The sequence below is a fragment of the Loxodonta africana genome, chromosome 10, assembly GCF_030014295.1.
Source record: "Loxodonta africana isolate mLoxAfr1 chromosome 10, mLoxAfr1.hap2, whole genome shotgun sequence".
NCBI lineage: Eukaryota > Metazoa > Chordata > Mammalia > Proboscidea > Elephantidae > Loxodonta > Loxodonta africana.
The window spans coordinates 31,108,690-31,121,714 of record NC_087351.1 but is presented as its reverse complement, the minus strand read 5'-3'; the positions used below and the strand labels follow the sequence as shown (position 1 = coordinate 31,121,714).

At 38.8% G+C, this 13,025-nt stretch overlaps 1 protein-coding gene across 10 annotated transcripts in view; it reads left to right on the top strand.

The window, feature by feature from the left end:
- The window catches only part of CHD8 (chromodomain helicase DNA binding protein 8), a 63,566-nt gene that overhangs the window by 35,902 nt on the left and 14,639 nt on the right, over window positions 1-13,025 (top strand). For all 10 annotated transcript variants that reach the window (XM_023540628.2, XM_010600983.3, XM_003421609.4 and 7 more), the window contains 8 exons: window positions 4,671-4,754; window positions 7,118-7,255; window positions 8,789-8,910; window positions 9,011-9,254; window positions 10,183-10,359; window positions 11,546-11,689; window positions 11,939-12,194; window positions 12,766-12,976. In XM_023540628.2, coding sequence (XP_023396396.1) covers window positions 4,671-4,754; window positions 7,118-7,255; window positions 8,789-8,910; window positions 9,011-9,254; window positions 10,183-10,359; window positions 11,546-11,689; window positions 11,939-12,194; window positions 12,766-12,976 — 1,376 coding nt within the window. The remainder of the gene's footprint in view (window positions 1-4,670; window positions 4,755-7,117; window positions 7,256-8,788; window positions 8,911-9,010; window positions 9,255-10,182; window positions 10,360-11,545; window positions 11,690-11,938; window positions 12,195-12,765; window positions 12,977-13,025) is intronic.

Genomic DNA, 13,025 nt, shown 5'->3' with positions numbered 1-13,025 from the left:
GGTTTTCTGCTGTGGTAGTTGGTTAGATCCATCAGTCACAGGCTTAATCTCTTTAACAAAAGCCCATGCAGCCATGTCCTTGGTGAACATTATAGGACACAAGTCCTTGGTTTCTACAACAGAATTTTTAAATTTTTAAGTTTTGTTTTCAATTCACACAGTTCATTTTTAAGTACCTCTCACATTTTACTATAAAAACTAGTAAGGAGAAATCACATGGCCCCTTTAAGATCTTGCTTAGAAATCTCCTCAGCCAGATATCCAAGTTCATCACTTACAAGTTCTACCTTCCACCACACATATGAACATAATTGAGACAAGTTCTTACGCTACAGTATAAAAAAGCATTGCCCTTCCTCCATTGTCCAGTTACGTACATGTTCATCATTTTCTTGTAAAGCCTCACCAGAAGCACATTTCTAGCGGTGCTGTATATATTCTCTAAGATGATACTTTCTCCGTAGCTCACCTCACTTCCTTCTGAGCTCTGAGTGGAAATGCCTTTGACATCCATACTACCAACATTCTTTTCAGGGCAGTCTAGGATCTTACTATTGTTGTTGTTAAGTGTTGTCAAGTTGGTTCTGACTGAGTGACAACAGAACGAAACACTGCCCCGCCCTACGACATCCTCACAATCATTGGCTATGTTTGAGCTTATTGTTGCAGCCACTGTGTCAGTCCCTCTCATTGAGAGTCTTCTTTTTTGATGACCCTCTGCTTTACCAAGCATGATGTCCTTCTTCAGGGACTGATCCCCCCTGATAACATGCCCAAAGGACAGAAGACGAAGTCTTGCCATTCTTGCTTCTAAGGAACATTCCAGCCGTACTTCTTCCAAGACAGATTCCTTCATTCTTCTGGCAGTCCATGGTGTATTCAGTAGTCTTCTGCCAACACCATTAATTAAAAGGCATGAATTCTTCTTTGTTCTTCCTTACTCATTGTCCAGCTTTTGCATGCATATGAGGTGATTGAAAATACCATGGCTTGGGTCAGGCGTACCTTAGTCCTTAAAGTGACATCTTGGCTTTTTTAACACTTGAAAGAGATCTTTTGTAGCAGATTTGCCCAATGCAATACATCATTTCATTTCTTGACTGCTGCTTCCATGGGTGTTGATTGTAGATCTAAGTAAAATGAAACCCTTGACAACTTCAATATTTTCTTCATTTATCATGATGTTGCTTATTGGTCCAGTTGTAGGATTTTTGTTTTCTTTACGTTGAGGCGTAATCCGTACTGAAGGCTGTAGTCTTTGATCTTCATCAGTAAGTTCTTCAAGCCCTCTTCATTTTCAGCAAGCAAGGTTTTGTCATCTGCATATTATAGGTTGTTAATGAGTCTTCCTCCAACCCTGTTGCCACATTCTCCTTCATATAGCCCAGATTCTGGGATTATTTGCTTAGCATACATATTGAATAAGTATGGTGAAAGGATGCAACCCTGACGCGTACTTTTTCTGACCGTAAACCATTCATCATCTCTTTGGCCTATATACAGGTTTGAGAATGAACGATTAAGTGTTCTGGGATTCCTGTTCTTCACAATGTTATCCATAACTTGTTATGATCCGCACAGTTGAATGCCTTTGCATAGTCAGTAAAACAAAGGTAAACATCTTTCTGGTATTCTCTGCTTTCAGCCAAGATCCATCTGACATCAACAGTGATATCCTTCATTCCACATCCTCTCCTGAATTTGGCTTGAGTTTCTGGCAGTTCCTCATTGATGTATTGCTGCAATCATTTTTGAATTATCTTCAGCAATATTAGGCACTTTAAAATTCTCCCAGCCCCTACCCCTTACCTGATTCCAAAACCATTTCTACATTGTACGTATTTGTTAAAGCAACATCTAACTGTCAGTAACAAATTCTATCTTAGTTATCTAGTGCTATAACAGAAATACCATAAGTGGATGGCTTGAACAAATGGAAATTAATTTTCTCACAGTTTAGGAGGCTAGAAGTCCAAATTCAGAGCCCCAGCTCAAGGAGACAGTTTTCTCTCTCTGTCACCTCTGAAGGAAGTTCCTTGTCCCTTCAGCTTCTGCTTCCTGGTTCCTTGGAGATCTCCATGTGTCTTGATATCCATCTTACCCCATCTCTCTTCTTTGCTTGCTTGTTTAATCTCTTTTATATCTCAAAAGAGATTGACTCAAGACACACCCTACACTAATCCTATCTTATTAACGTTACAAAGACAACCCATTCCGAAACGGGATTATAACCGAAGGTGTAGAGGTTAGGATTTACAACACGTATTTTTGGTGTACACTATTCAATCCATAACAACTTTGAGGAGAAGGATTATTTTTTAAAGTTTATTAGAGCTGAAGGAGAAAAAGTAACAGTGAGAAAAGGACTAATTTGAAGTTTTAGCAAATAACAGTTCTGGCTAAATACACCTTATAAAGTTAACCTATGCCACCAGATTTGCCAGTAAATGAATTATTTTCCACCTGGAGAGGGCAAGTAGGACCATGTAGGTTTTCTAGTTTCTTTTTATATGAGAATAATAATTGGTTTGCATTTTTTGTTCATGTTGTTTTAAAGTCTAATTTTGGAAATGTACAATGAAACTAATTCCATCCCACCTGCGATTACATGTATAATTTCTGGCCATCAAGCTGAGCTCTACTAACTAACTCATATGCCAATTAAATCTGCCTTTACAGGTAGGCCATTTAACCAAGTCAGTCAGTCATTTATTCATCATTTATCCTGTGCTAAGTATTGTGGTAAACAGAACAGACCTGGTCACTTCTCATGTAGTTCATTGTCTAATTGAGAAGAAACAGATATTTTAAAAATTAAAATTGTTGTAAGTGTTGACAAGGAAAAAGAACAAGATGACAAAAAAGAAAATCAGAAATACCTACTTTATGTTGGATGGTTAGGAAAGGCTTCTCTGACAAGTATCATTTCTCCTGAGAACTGAATTATGAATAAGAGTTAGCAAGGCCAAGAACACAAGTAAATAATATTTACTTGTTCATGGCATGGAGAGTACCATATGTGAAGGCCCTGACAGGATGTGGAACTGAAAGAAAGCAGTGCAACTGATGTATAACATGATAGAGAATAGTCCAAGATGAGGCGGAAAATTAGGTAAGCAGACCCTCAGGCCCTTTAAACAGTTTGGTTTTTCCTATAAATGCAAAGGGAAGCCATTAAACTATTTAAAACAGGCCAGAGACGTATTCCAATTTTTATATTTAAAAGATCATCTAGATTTTGGAGAATGGATTAGAGAAGAGCAAGCATACAAATAGAGTGACCAGTAAGGAGGCAGTTGGAGTTTTCTAGATGAGAGATTATTGTGGCTTAAACTAGGGTGGTTTTAGTGGATCGAGAGAATGGATGGATTTAGAATTTATTTTGATGTAGGATAGATGGCTTGGGTTGACAGCTTGGGTAGAAGGGTTTCTGGTCTTAGCAGATGGGTAGAGGTGGGATCATTTATTGAATTGTGGAAGATTTTGGAAGCAACTGATTTGAGGGAAATCAAGAATTTGGTTTGGGTCATGTTAAGTTTAAAATTCCTTAACAAATGTGTGGTAAGCACGGTAAGTTTTTAAATCTGTATTGTTCAGACTGGAATTTATTAGTATGTAAATAGTTATTAAAGCCTTAAGAATGAATAAAGTCACCTGGGGAGAAAGGATAAAAAGAGAGTGGGTGTGAGCCTTGGACAAAGCCTTGAGGAATTCCCCCCAATTCAGAGTTCAGGTGGAGGAAAAGGAGTTGGCGAAAGACACAGAGAAGAAGTATATACCAGTGTAGTAGGACAGAGATTAGGAAAAAGAAATATTACAGAAACCCAGAGAAAGGAATGTTTTAAGGAGGAAGAGTTTTTTTCCAAGGTTCCTTTGAGGTGTCTTTGGAGCCTTGGGTCCTTTATCTAGAGTTGCCACCCAAAGCTGGATACCATTGACTTAGAAGAAAAAGAGCCAGTGGTGGTGATTGAGAAGAATTGGCCAAAACTAAAAACGAACTGTAAAAGGAGTGTGAGAGGACCAAGAGAATATGGCGTCTCAGAAAGCCAAGGGAAGGGAGTGCTTTAAGGAGGGAGTGATGAATTGTTGAATGTTATTTAGAGGTAGAGTAAGATGAGTACAGAAATGTGTTCATTGTGTTCAGCAATTTAGAGATCATTAGTGACCTTGAGAATAGTAGTTTTAGTTGTGTGATGGAAATGTACAGATTGGAATGGAAGGCAGATTGGAATGAATGGATGAGTGAAAGGGAGTTGATGAAATGGAAATAGCTTGTGTTTGAAACTCTTGGGAAAGTTTGGATGTGAAGCAGAGCAGAGAGTTACAGAGGGATGCAGATGTGTAATAGTAGAGCATATTTGTGTGCTTATGGGACTGGTCCAGTAGAAAAGGATTCCTCAGAAGGTGACAAGAGTTGGAATCCAGAGCACATGTGGAGAGAATGCTCTCTGTTAGGGTGAAGAGACACTTTCTCTTTGGTAACAGGTAAGAAGATGGGTGCAAACCCAGGTAAGTTTGTAGGATTTGATGTTAGGAAAATGGGAACTCCGGATAACTTCTGTTTTCATAATAAATTGTGAAGTTGGGTCATCAGCTAAAGGTGGGATGGCGGGCAGGTATACTGGACAGTGATCTTTTGGACTAATTGTTTGGTTTCTTGACTCATTTAGGATGAGGAGCCCTTTAATCCAGACTATGTAGAAGTGGATAGGATATTGGACGAGTCTCACAGTATTGACAAGGACAACGGGGAGGTGAGTTGGGACGTTGGAAGAATAGGAGGGAATTCTGCTGGTCTGCTTGTCCATACTTTATTTTTCAGGTATGGCTGAAAAATCTCTGGAACCGAAAAGATATTTTTGAACTTTTCTGAGGGATCCGTAGAATGATATTGGGAAGGAAAGGGAATAGGGTGAGAGGCTAAAAGGAAAGATTCCCATAAAGTCAGACATCATGGAGCTATATACGTACTGAAAACTTACTTGGTTTCGTTTTCTCCCAGTTTTATATGGGAGACCCTTGGTATTCAGTTGAAGGTGGGCAGGGGAAAGGGAAACTTCACAAATCTCTAAATATATTTATGAGTAAATCATTTGTACAGGCTCCTAGCATTCTCCACATCTTGCTGAGAATTGGGTATTTCCTGAACTCGTCAGTTAAATGTCTTTTCAGTTGTCATTAAAGCAGATGTGCTGCTTTTGAATCTGTACTTTTAACAGATTTTGAGGCCTCACTCCCGCAGATTCAAATTCAGTAGGCCTAAGGTGAGATCCAAAGTTCTGTATTTTTAAGTTGATCTCCAGGGAGTTCTCCTGAACAGCTTGACTGGGGAGCAGGTTTTTGTATACGGTAAAACACTTGCTGATACAGTTTCACAATTCACTTTCTAAATTTTTCTAAACAGAGCACTGTCACAGGTCTAAACCACCAGTGAATGCAACATTTTCTCTTTTAAATTTACTTCAAACTTATATTTAGGTTATGAGCCACCATTCTTAAAACTTTTTACTTCAAGTAGTAGTTGTTGGTTAACTTTTACAGACAGGGCCATATTTTATATAGAGTTTCTATCACTTCTGAAAGTTCCTTCTTACACAGTGGACCAGTAGAGAACAACAGAACCTTGTTAAGATGGCAGTGCTGCATGGTGAGCTGAGCTCCCACGCATCATCCTGACAGGACCTGAAGTCAAATTCTTCCCTCTATAAAGTTACAAAGTTTTCTCTATTTTATAAACCTTCAAGGTCACTTGGAATCTTAGATGTCCAGAGCCTACTATAATTCAGTGTATCTTCAAATCCTAGCAAGCGTGCCTCAGACAACATATGTGCTGTTTTTTTGTGTGTGTTTGTAGTGGATGTTACTGTTTGTTTTTCATTTGTGGGAGGCAAGTGGAGAATGAGCTGGCTGTTAGGCATGTTACTGTTAAATTCTCATCACGTTCAGGCTCTCAGCCTTGACAGTCTTATTTTCTCTACCACCATAGTCATCCTTTCAAAATCAGTTGGCTTTTGGTTAGGGCCTTTGGGGATATGCTCTGCAACTGGTGTGACAGATGAAGATGTTTTAGTACCCTGATACTGTAATTTGTGCTCCCAATATCGGATAATAATATTCTATGTACCCATTTTCCACCTTTGCAAAACAAATTTAATTTATCGTCCTTTTAAAATTACATAATAGTGGAAATAAAATAAGTACTAAGGTCCTTGGAAAAGTACGTTATGATGCTGGTAATGTGTGACCTGGACAAATGGCTTTACTTAGAGAGTGACCTGAGGCACTGCAATACAGAAAAACATAAAACAGCAGCTGTATTAATTGTAGGGATATCTTGATCTGTGACTTCTGGAGACACTTCTTTTTTCAAACTTCTTGCCAGCTGTTTTAAGGGGAATTCTGTAAATTAATAATTAAAAATTCCTTTTGATTATGCTAAGCCCAGTCTAATCCTGCTTTATATGAGCCAAAAATGGAAATGCAGAGACGGTTTTGAATGGTGAGACTGGGGTCACTGCCCCTTCCCTTGCAGTAGAAGGCCTACATAAAGCATAGTGCTGCATTTGGAGCTTCAGCATTTGCCTTTCTTTTTCACTTTTGTTACTCTCTTCAGTGATACTTCTTGTAGTTAATCTCCTAGCTCCCTCCCTGGGGCTCACGAGGAAACCCTTTACCACCATCTAGTTGCTCTTGAAGCAGCATCTACACTCTGAGCTCCAGAAGGCCAGAAGCCCAGTGATGCCAGCTGTGTTATACTCCTACGGCCTTAGCCAAATTGAACACTCAACACAATATAGGAAGAGAATTTTTTTTTTTTTTTTTACATTTGCTTATTTGATGAGCATAATGCTTGAGTGCTCAGTGTTCTAGAAGCTACTGGATAGAAATTTCTCTTTTAGAACAGATTTTACAAACAAGTTGCTGGGGAGAATGATCGAAGCCACAGATAGTGGTGCGTCAGCAGGTGAGCCTATGGGTATGTGTGTTCAGCCTGACTTTTTCAGCGACTTTGAAGCATTAACAGTTACAATCTGATTCTGTAGTCAAATTCTTACCCTTTAACCACAGTAGAGAATGTACAATCAGTTTATTAATGCTTTGGCTTCTTCTCTCCTAGCCTGTAATTTACTACCTAGTGAAATGGTGCTCTTTGCCCTATGAGGATAGTACATGGGAGCTGAAAGAAGATGTTGATGAGGGCAAGATTCGAGAATTTAAACGGATCCAGTCAAGGCACCCAGAACTCAAAAGGGTGGTAAGTAACATTTGCATTTAGAGAATATAAGTCATTTTTTCCTCATAGAGGTTTTGTTTTTTAATTTTTTATTATGGAAGTTTTCAAACATACAAAAGTTGAAAAGGTAGTATAATATACACAGTGTATCAATCATGAAATCAACTCGACGGCAGCGAGTTAATCACTCACCCACCTTTCATAATTATCAGTACATAGCCAATCTTGTTTCATGTATTTCTCTAGCCACTCGTTCCCCTTTTTCCCAAGTTATTGTAAAGCAAACTCCAGACTCCTTTATTTCATCTGTGAATACTGTAGTGCCTATCTCAACGCAGTGGTTAAGAGCTTGGCTGCTAAACAGAAGGTCAGCAGTTTGAATCTACTAGCTGCTCCTTGGAGACCCTATGGGGCAGTTCTGCTCCCTTCCTATAGGGTTGCTATGAGTTTGGAATTGACTTGATGGCAATGGGTTTGGTTTGGTTTTGGTTATCTCTAAAAGATAATACCATTATTCCACCTGAGAAAATATTAAAAATTTCTTAATGTCATCAACTATCCAGTCTGTGTATACATTCTTTGATTGTCTTCTAATTTTGAAAACATTCCTTGGATCGGGATTTAAATAAGGTCCATGTATTATTATTGGTTAATATGTTTCAAGTCCCTCTGAATTATAGTTCCTCTTCCATCTTTCTGTCTTCCTCCTTTGCAATTTTCCCTTGAAGAAACCAGGTGATTTAGTCTGTGGCATTTTCCACAGTCTGGATTTTACTGATTTATAAAAGGTACTTTGTACTTTTTAACATGTTTTCTTTTCTTTGTATTTCCAATTTACTGTTAGATCTATCTAGTACAGCACTTTCTGATAAAACTTTTTAGCCCTGTGCTGTTCAGTGCAGTAGTTACTAGCCACATGGTTCTTTAAATTTAAATTAATAGTTCCTTAGTCACACTGGCTTCATTTCAAATGCTCAGTAACTACCTGTAGCTAGTGGGGGGCATAAAACATGTCTGTCATTGTAGAAAGTTTTATTAGCCCTTTTCTAGAGGCTTCATCAGATAGAGGAGAAGGGATGGTAAATCTGCTTCATAGGTGGTGGTGTGTTCTTCCATTAGTTGTCTTTTGTAATGTTATCAGACCTTTAGGGGTCATTGCCTAGATCCATTCGTAAGGATTTTAGACTGATGATATTCTAGTTTTATCATTTCTTTACTTATTAGCTAGATTCTACTATAAAAGAAACTCCTTTTCATCTACTACTTGATTACTCTGAGATACAGATTATATAGGAGCGAATAAATGCTTTATTCTTTTCCTTTATTTGCCAGTTTTCAAAATAATGAAGTAGTTCCCTAGCATTCTTTAGAAGTAACCAATGGATTTTTTTTTTTTTTGTATCATTATGAACTTAGGAGTATAAATACATTTGATATAGTTTAATCCACGCAATAATGTTTTTGAATTTACTTCCACTACTTGAATTACCTAGTAAGTCTTGCCTAATTTTGCTCGTGTCTCCACCCTGTTTATTCAGATTTCTTATTTTTTAGAATCGTCCACAGGCAAGTGCTTGGAAGAAGTTGGAGCTGTCACATGAGTATAAAAACAGAAACCAGTTACGGGAGTATCAGTTGGAAGGGGTCAACTGGTTGCTCTTTAATTGGTATAACAGGTGAGGAAAAAAGTGGATCCATAAGGTATAGCTCAGTCTGGGGATTTTTTCAAGGTGGTATCTTTTAGCATGCCTTTCTTTCTCCACAATGAATCTGCAGGCAGAACTGCATCCTGGCTGATGAGATGGGATTGGGCAAAACTATTCAGTCCATTGCCTTCTTACAGGAGGTATATAATGTGGGCATCCATGGCCCCTTCCTGGTCATTGCCCCATTGTCCACAATTACTAACTGGGAACGTGAATTCAATACATGGACAGAGATGAACACTATTGTGTACCATGGCAGTCTGGCCAGCCGGCAGATGATTCAGCAGTATGAAATGTACTGCAAAGATTCACGGGTGAGTTGCACATTTTAGGGATGCTAGGGAAAGTGGGCCAAGGTACCTGGGATTTTACAGCCTACATAGGAGTAAAAGCTGTCTGTGATTTAAGACATTTTTGTGCGGCAGTGTACAGGCTTTTGATTTTCTTGTTTTCACCCAGTGGACGTTTTGATTCAGTGGAAATTCTGACTTTGTTTGTGAATATATACATTTTAGATAGAATTTTAGCATCATTGGTGAGTTTTCATCAAGAAAGTAAATTCCTTTAGCCATTTTTAATTCCTTGATCAAGTCTCTCTGTATGGTGATGTTAAACCTTTTCTTTTCTCTTCTTTTTTAGTGTGCTGAAAACTTTCACCAAGATCAGTTCCTATCCCTGTAAATTTGAAAACAAAAATTAGAATAATCTTTTTACCAAGACTGAATTTTATGAATTATTTTTCTACCATTAGTTTTCTTTTAAAGTTTTTATTTCTACTAAGCCATGTGTTCTCAGATCAGATTTTGTGGCTCTCACATTTGTTAATTAATTTGCTTATATCAGTTTTGAGATAGCAACTAATAGTATGATGTACTTTATTGGCTATATTTCTTTTTCTCTTGTATGTTTCAACTATGCCCAACACCTGTAGACTTGAATGTTAACTAACAAAAGATCTAGGGCAGAGATACATGAGCTGGTTATACAGTAAGGTCAAAAATGCATAGCTTCATCCCGTGAGGTCTGTCACTCTTAAGAAGTTGAATGTGTTGAAGAAGCAATGTATCTTACACTTGGTGATTTGGCACTGTCAGGAAGATGGGTGGTGGGGGTGGGATGCAGTTTATATTTTCTACTAAACCTGCACCTACCTGAATATAGAAAAGAGAATGGATAATTGGGAAGAGCCCCTCCTTTAGGTACGTGTTCGGGCTTTTCTGACTTTACTGCCTTCATGCATAGGGGCGCCTCATCCCTGGCGCATACAAATTTGATGCCCTGATCACCACTTTTGAGATGATTTTGTCAGACTGCCCTGAGCTTCGTGAAATTGAGTGGCGTTGTGTCATCATTGATGAGGCCCATCGACTTAAGAACCGTAATTGCAAGCTGCTTGATAGTCTCAAGCACATGGACCTGGTGAGTTCTCCACACTGACTTGTGGGCAGAAACCTGGAATTCAAATAACCTGAATTATCTGTTGAATTAAAATAACTCAAATTTAGCAAAGAAGGAAAAAGAATCAGAATCTTTTGGGTGGTGGGTATGGCCTGTGGGAATGGTAACCTGAAAGTCATGTACCTTTTAGAATTGGAAAGGAATTGTAATTTAGTGGTTCTTAACCAGGCGGAGAGGTGGGGCTATTAGTGACCTAAGCCTGCATAGGAAACCCTAGTGGTGTAGTGGTTAAGTGCTATGGCTGCTAGCCAAAGGGTCGGCAGTTCGAATCTGCCAGGTGCTCCTTGGAAACTCCATGGGGCAGTTCTACTCTGTCCTATTGGGTTGCTATGAGTTGGAATCGACTCAATGGCACTGGGTTTGGTTTTTAATGCTGCATAACAGAATACCCCAGAACTTAGTGACTTAAAACAATAACCATTATTTTTCATAATTCTCTAGCTAAGCAACTTAGACTGGGCTCTGCTGAGTCGTGTTTCTGATGGCCTTGCTTGGGATCATTAATGACTGCAGCTGGCAGTTGGTGCTGGTTACTGGCTGGTGCACCTGGATTATCTTCTACATGGTTTCTCAACCTCTAGTGGGCCAAACTGGGTTTCTTTCCATGGTAGTCTTGGGCAGTGCTCCCAGAGGGCAAAGGCAGAAGCTGCAAGGCCTCTTGAGGAATAGGCTATGAAACTCACAAAGTATCACTTCTGCTACATTCTCTTTGTCAGAGCAAGTCACAAGGCAAGGCCAGATTCAAGGGGTGAACCTTGATAGGAGGAGCTACAAACAATTAATGGCCATATTTAATCCAGCACAGGTACATTCCCTAGAGGGGGACATATTAGGCTCTCTATGGGGAGTTGAGTGTGGAGAGGCATATATAATTGAAAATAAAAACATAATCTGAATTACTGCTTACTTATTTGCTTATAATCATTAATGTCTAAGCTATTTCAATGTTTAAAATAACACCAAAGGATGTTTTAAAAATATTTTATTCTTCTCAAAAGAGGAAGCAAGTGAAAGATAAGACAGTAATTAGGTCCATTCCCATTATTTTACAGATAAAGAAATTAAAGCTAAAGATTATATACTTGATGGGGAAAAAAAGCAGAAATCCTTTTGTGTTTTACCATTCTTTTATTTTCTCCGTTTCTAGGAGCATAAAGTGCTACTCACAGGAACTCCATTGCAAAATACTGTGGAGGAGCTGTTTAGCTTGCTTCATTTCCTGGAACCTTCACAGTTTCCCTCAGAATCAGAGTTCCTCAAGGACTTTGGGGATCTGAAGACAGAGGAACAGGTAGGCAGTATATCTGGGGAGGTACTAACCCAGGACAAAAAAGGTAGAAGTTTATACCAGCAGACATCTACTGCCATATGCGTCGAGAGCTTTTTTGACCTCCCTTATACCTTGTGTCCACACCATCTGTGGCACATCCAAAATCTACATTTCTTAGATACTAGAAAATTCTATTTCTCCATGTTTCTACATAATGTGAGAATGTTGGTTCCCATGTTATCGATGTCGTCATCTCTCTGTTGAACACAGGTTCAAAAGCTACAGGCCATTCTCAAGCCAATGATGCTGAGAAGACTCAAAGAGGACGTTGAAAAAAACCTGGCACCCAAACAAGAAACTATTATTGAAGTAGAACTAACAAACATCCAGAAGAAATACTACCGGGCTATTTTGGAAAAGAATTTCTCCTTCCTTTCCAAAGGGGCAGGTCATACCAACATGCCTAATCTACTCAACACAATGATGGAGTTGCGCAAATGCTGCAACCACCCGTATCTCATCAATGGTGAGAGAATTCCTGAATTTTTTAAGTATCTGTGTTTACTTCCTGATGATATTCCTCAGGGATAATGGATGTGCCGACTGATCCAGCCTAATTCAGGGGTGGGTTCTCCTTTTGGAAAAATTCTTATGTGGAATATCTTTCTTTGGTTCTTTCTACTCCTGTGGTTCTGCATAATCTCCAAAATTAAATAGGCATTGCTACTTAGAATTTTATGAACAAGAACTGAGGCAATTTTGTTCCCTAGAAAAATGTCCTCGCTGATAATCCATTTTGCCATTTCTTTTGAGTGCAGGTAGGGTAGTGATAGTGGTTTGCATGTTCCTTCCTATTTCTTGTCTACATTTTTACATATTTTTTACCCAATGATAATCTTAGCCTATCTTACTGGGCACATTTTGGATAACACAAGTGAAAATGATTTAGGATGTCTTGGTGCTGAAATTATGTGTATAAGAAGTATTGATCTCAAGTCAGAGTGTTACATTTTCCATTGCTTCCTTATCTCATTTAAGTTACAGCCTTAGTGTGTTTCTCTGGGTCTCAACATCAGGCTTGCTTTTTCTCTTGCCAGGTGCAGAAGAAAAAATCTTAACAGAATTTCGGGAAGCTTGCCATATTATACCTCATGACTTCCACCTGCAGGCCATGGTTCGTTCAGCTGGCAAATTGGTCCTTATTGACAAGTTACTTCCAAAGCTTAAAGCTGGTGGCCATAAGGTTCTGATCTTCTCCCAGATGGTACGCTGCCTGGATATCCTAGAGGATTATCTAATCCAGAGGAGGTGAGAAAAGAGTCATCTGTAGACTTAACGGTTAACTATATCCTCATTA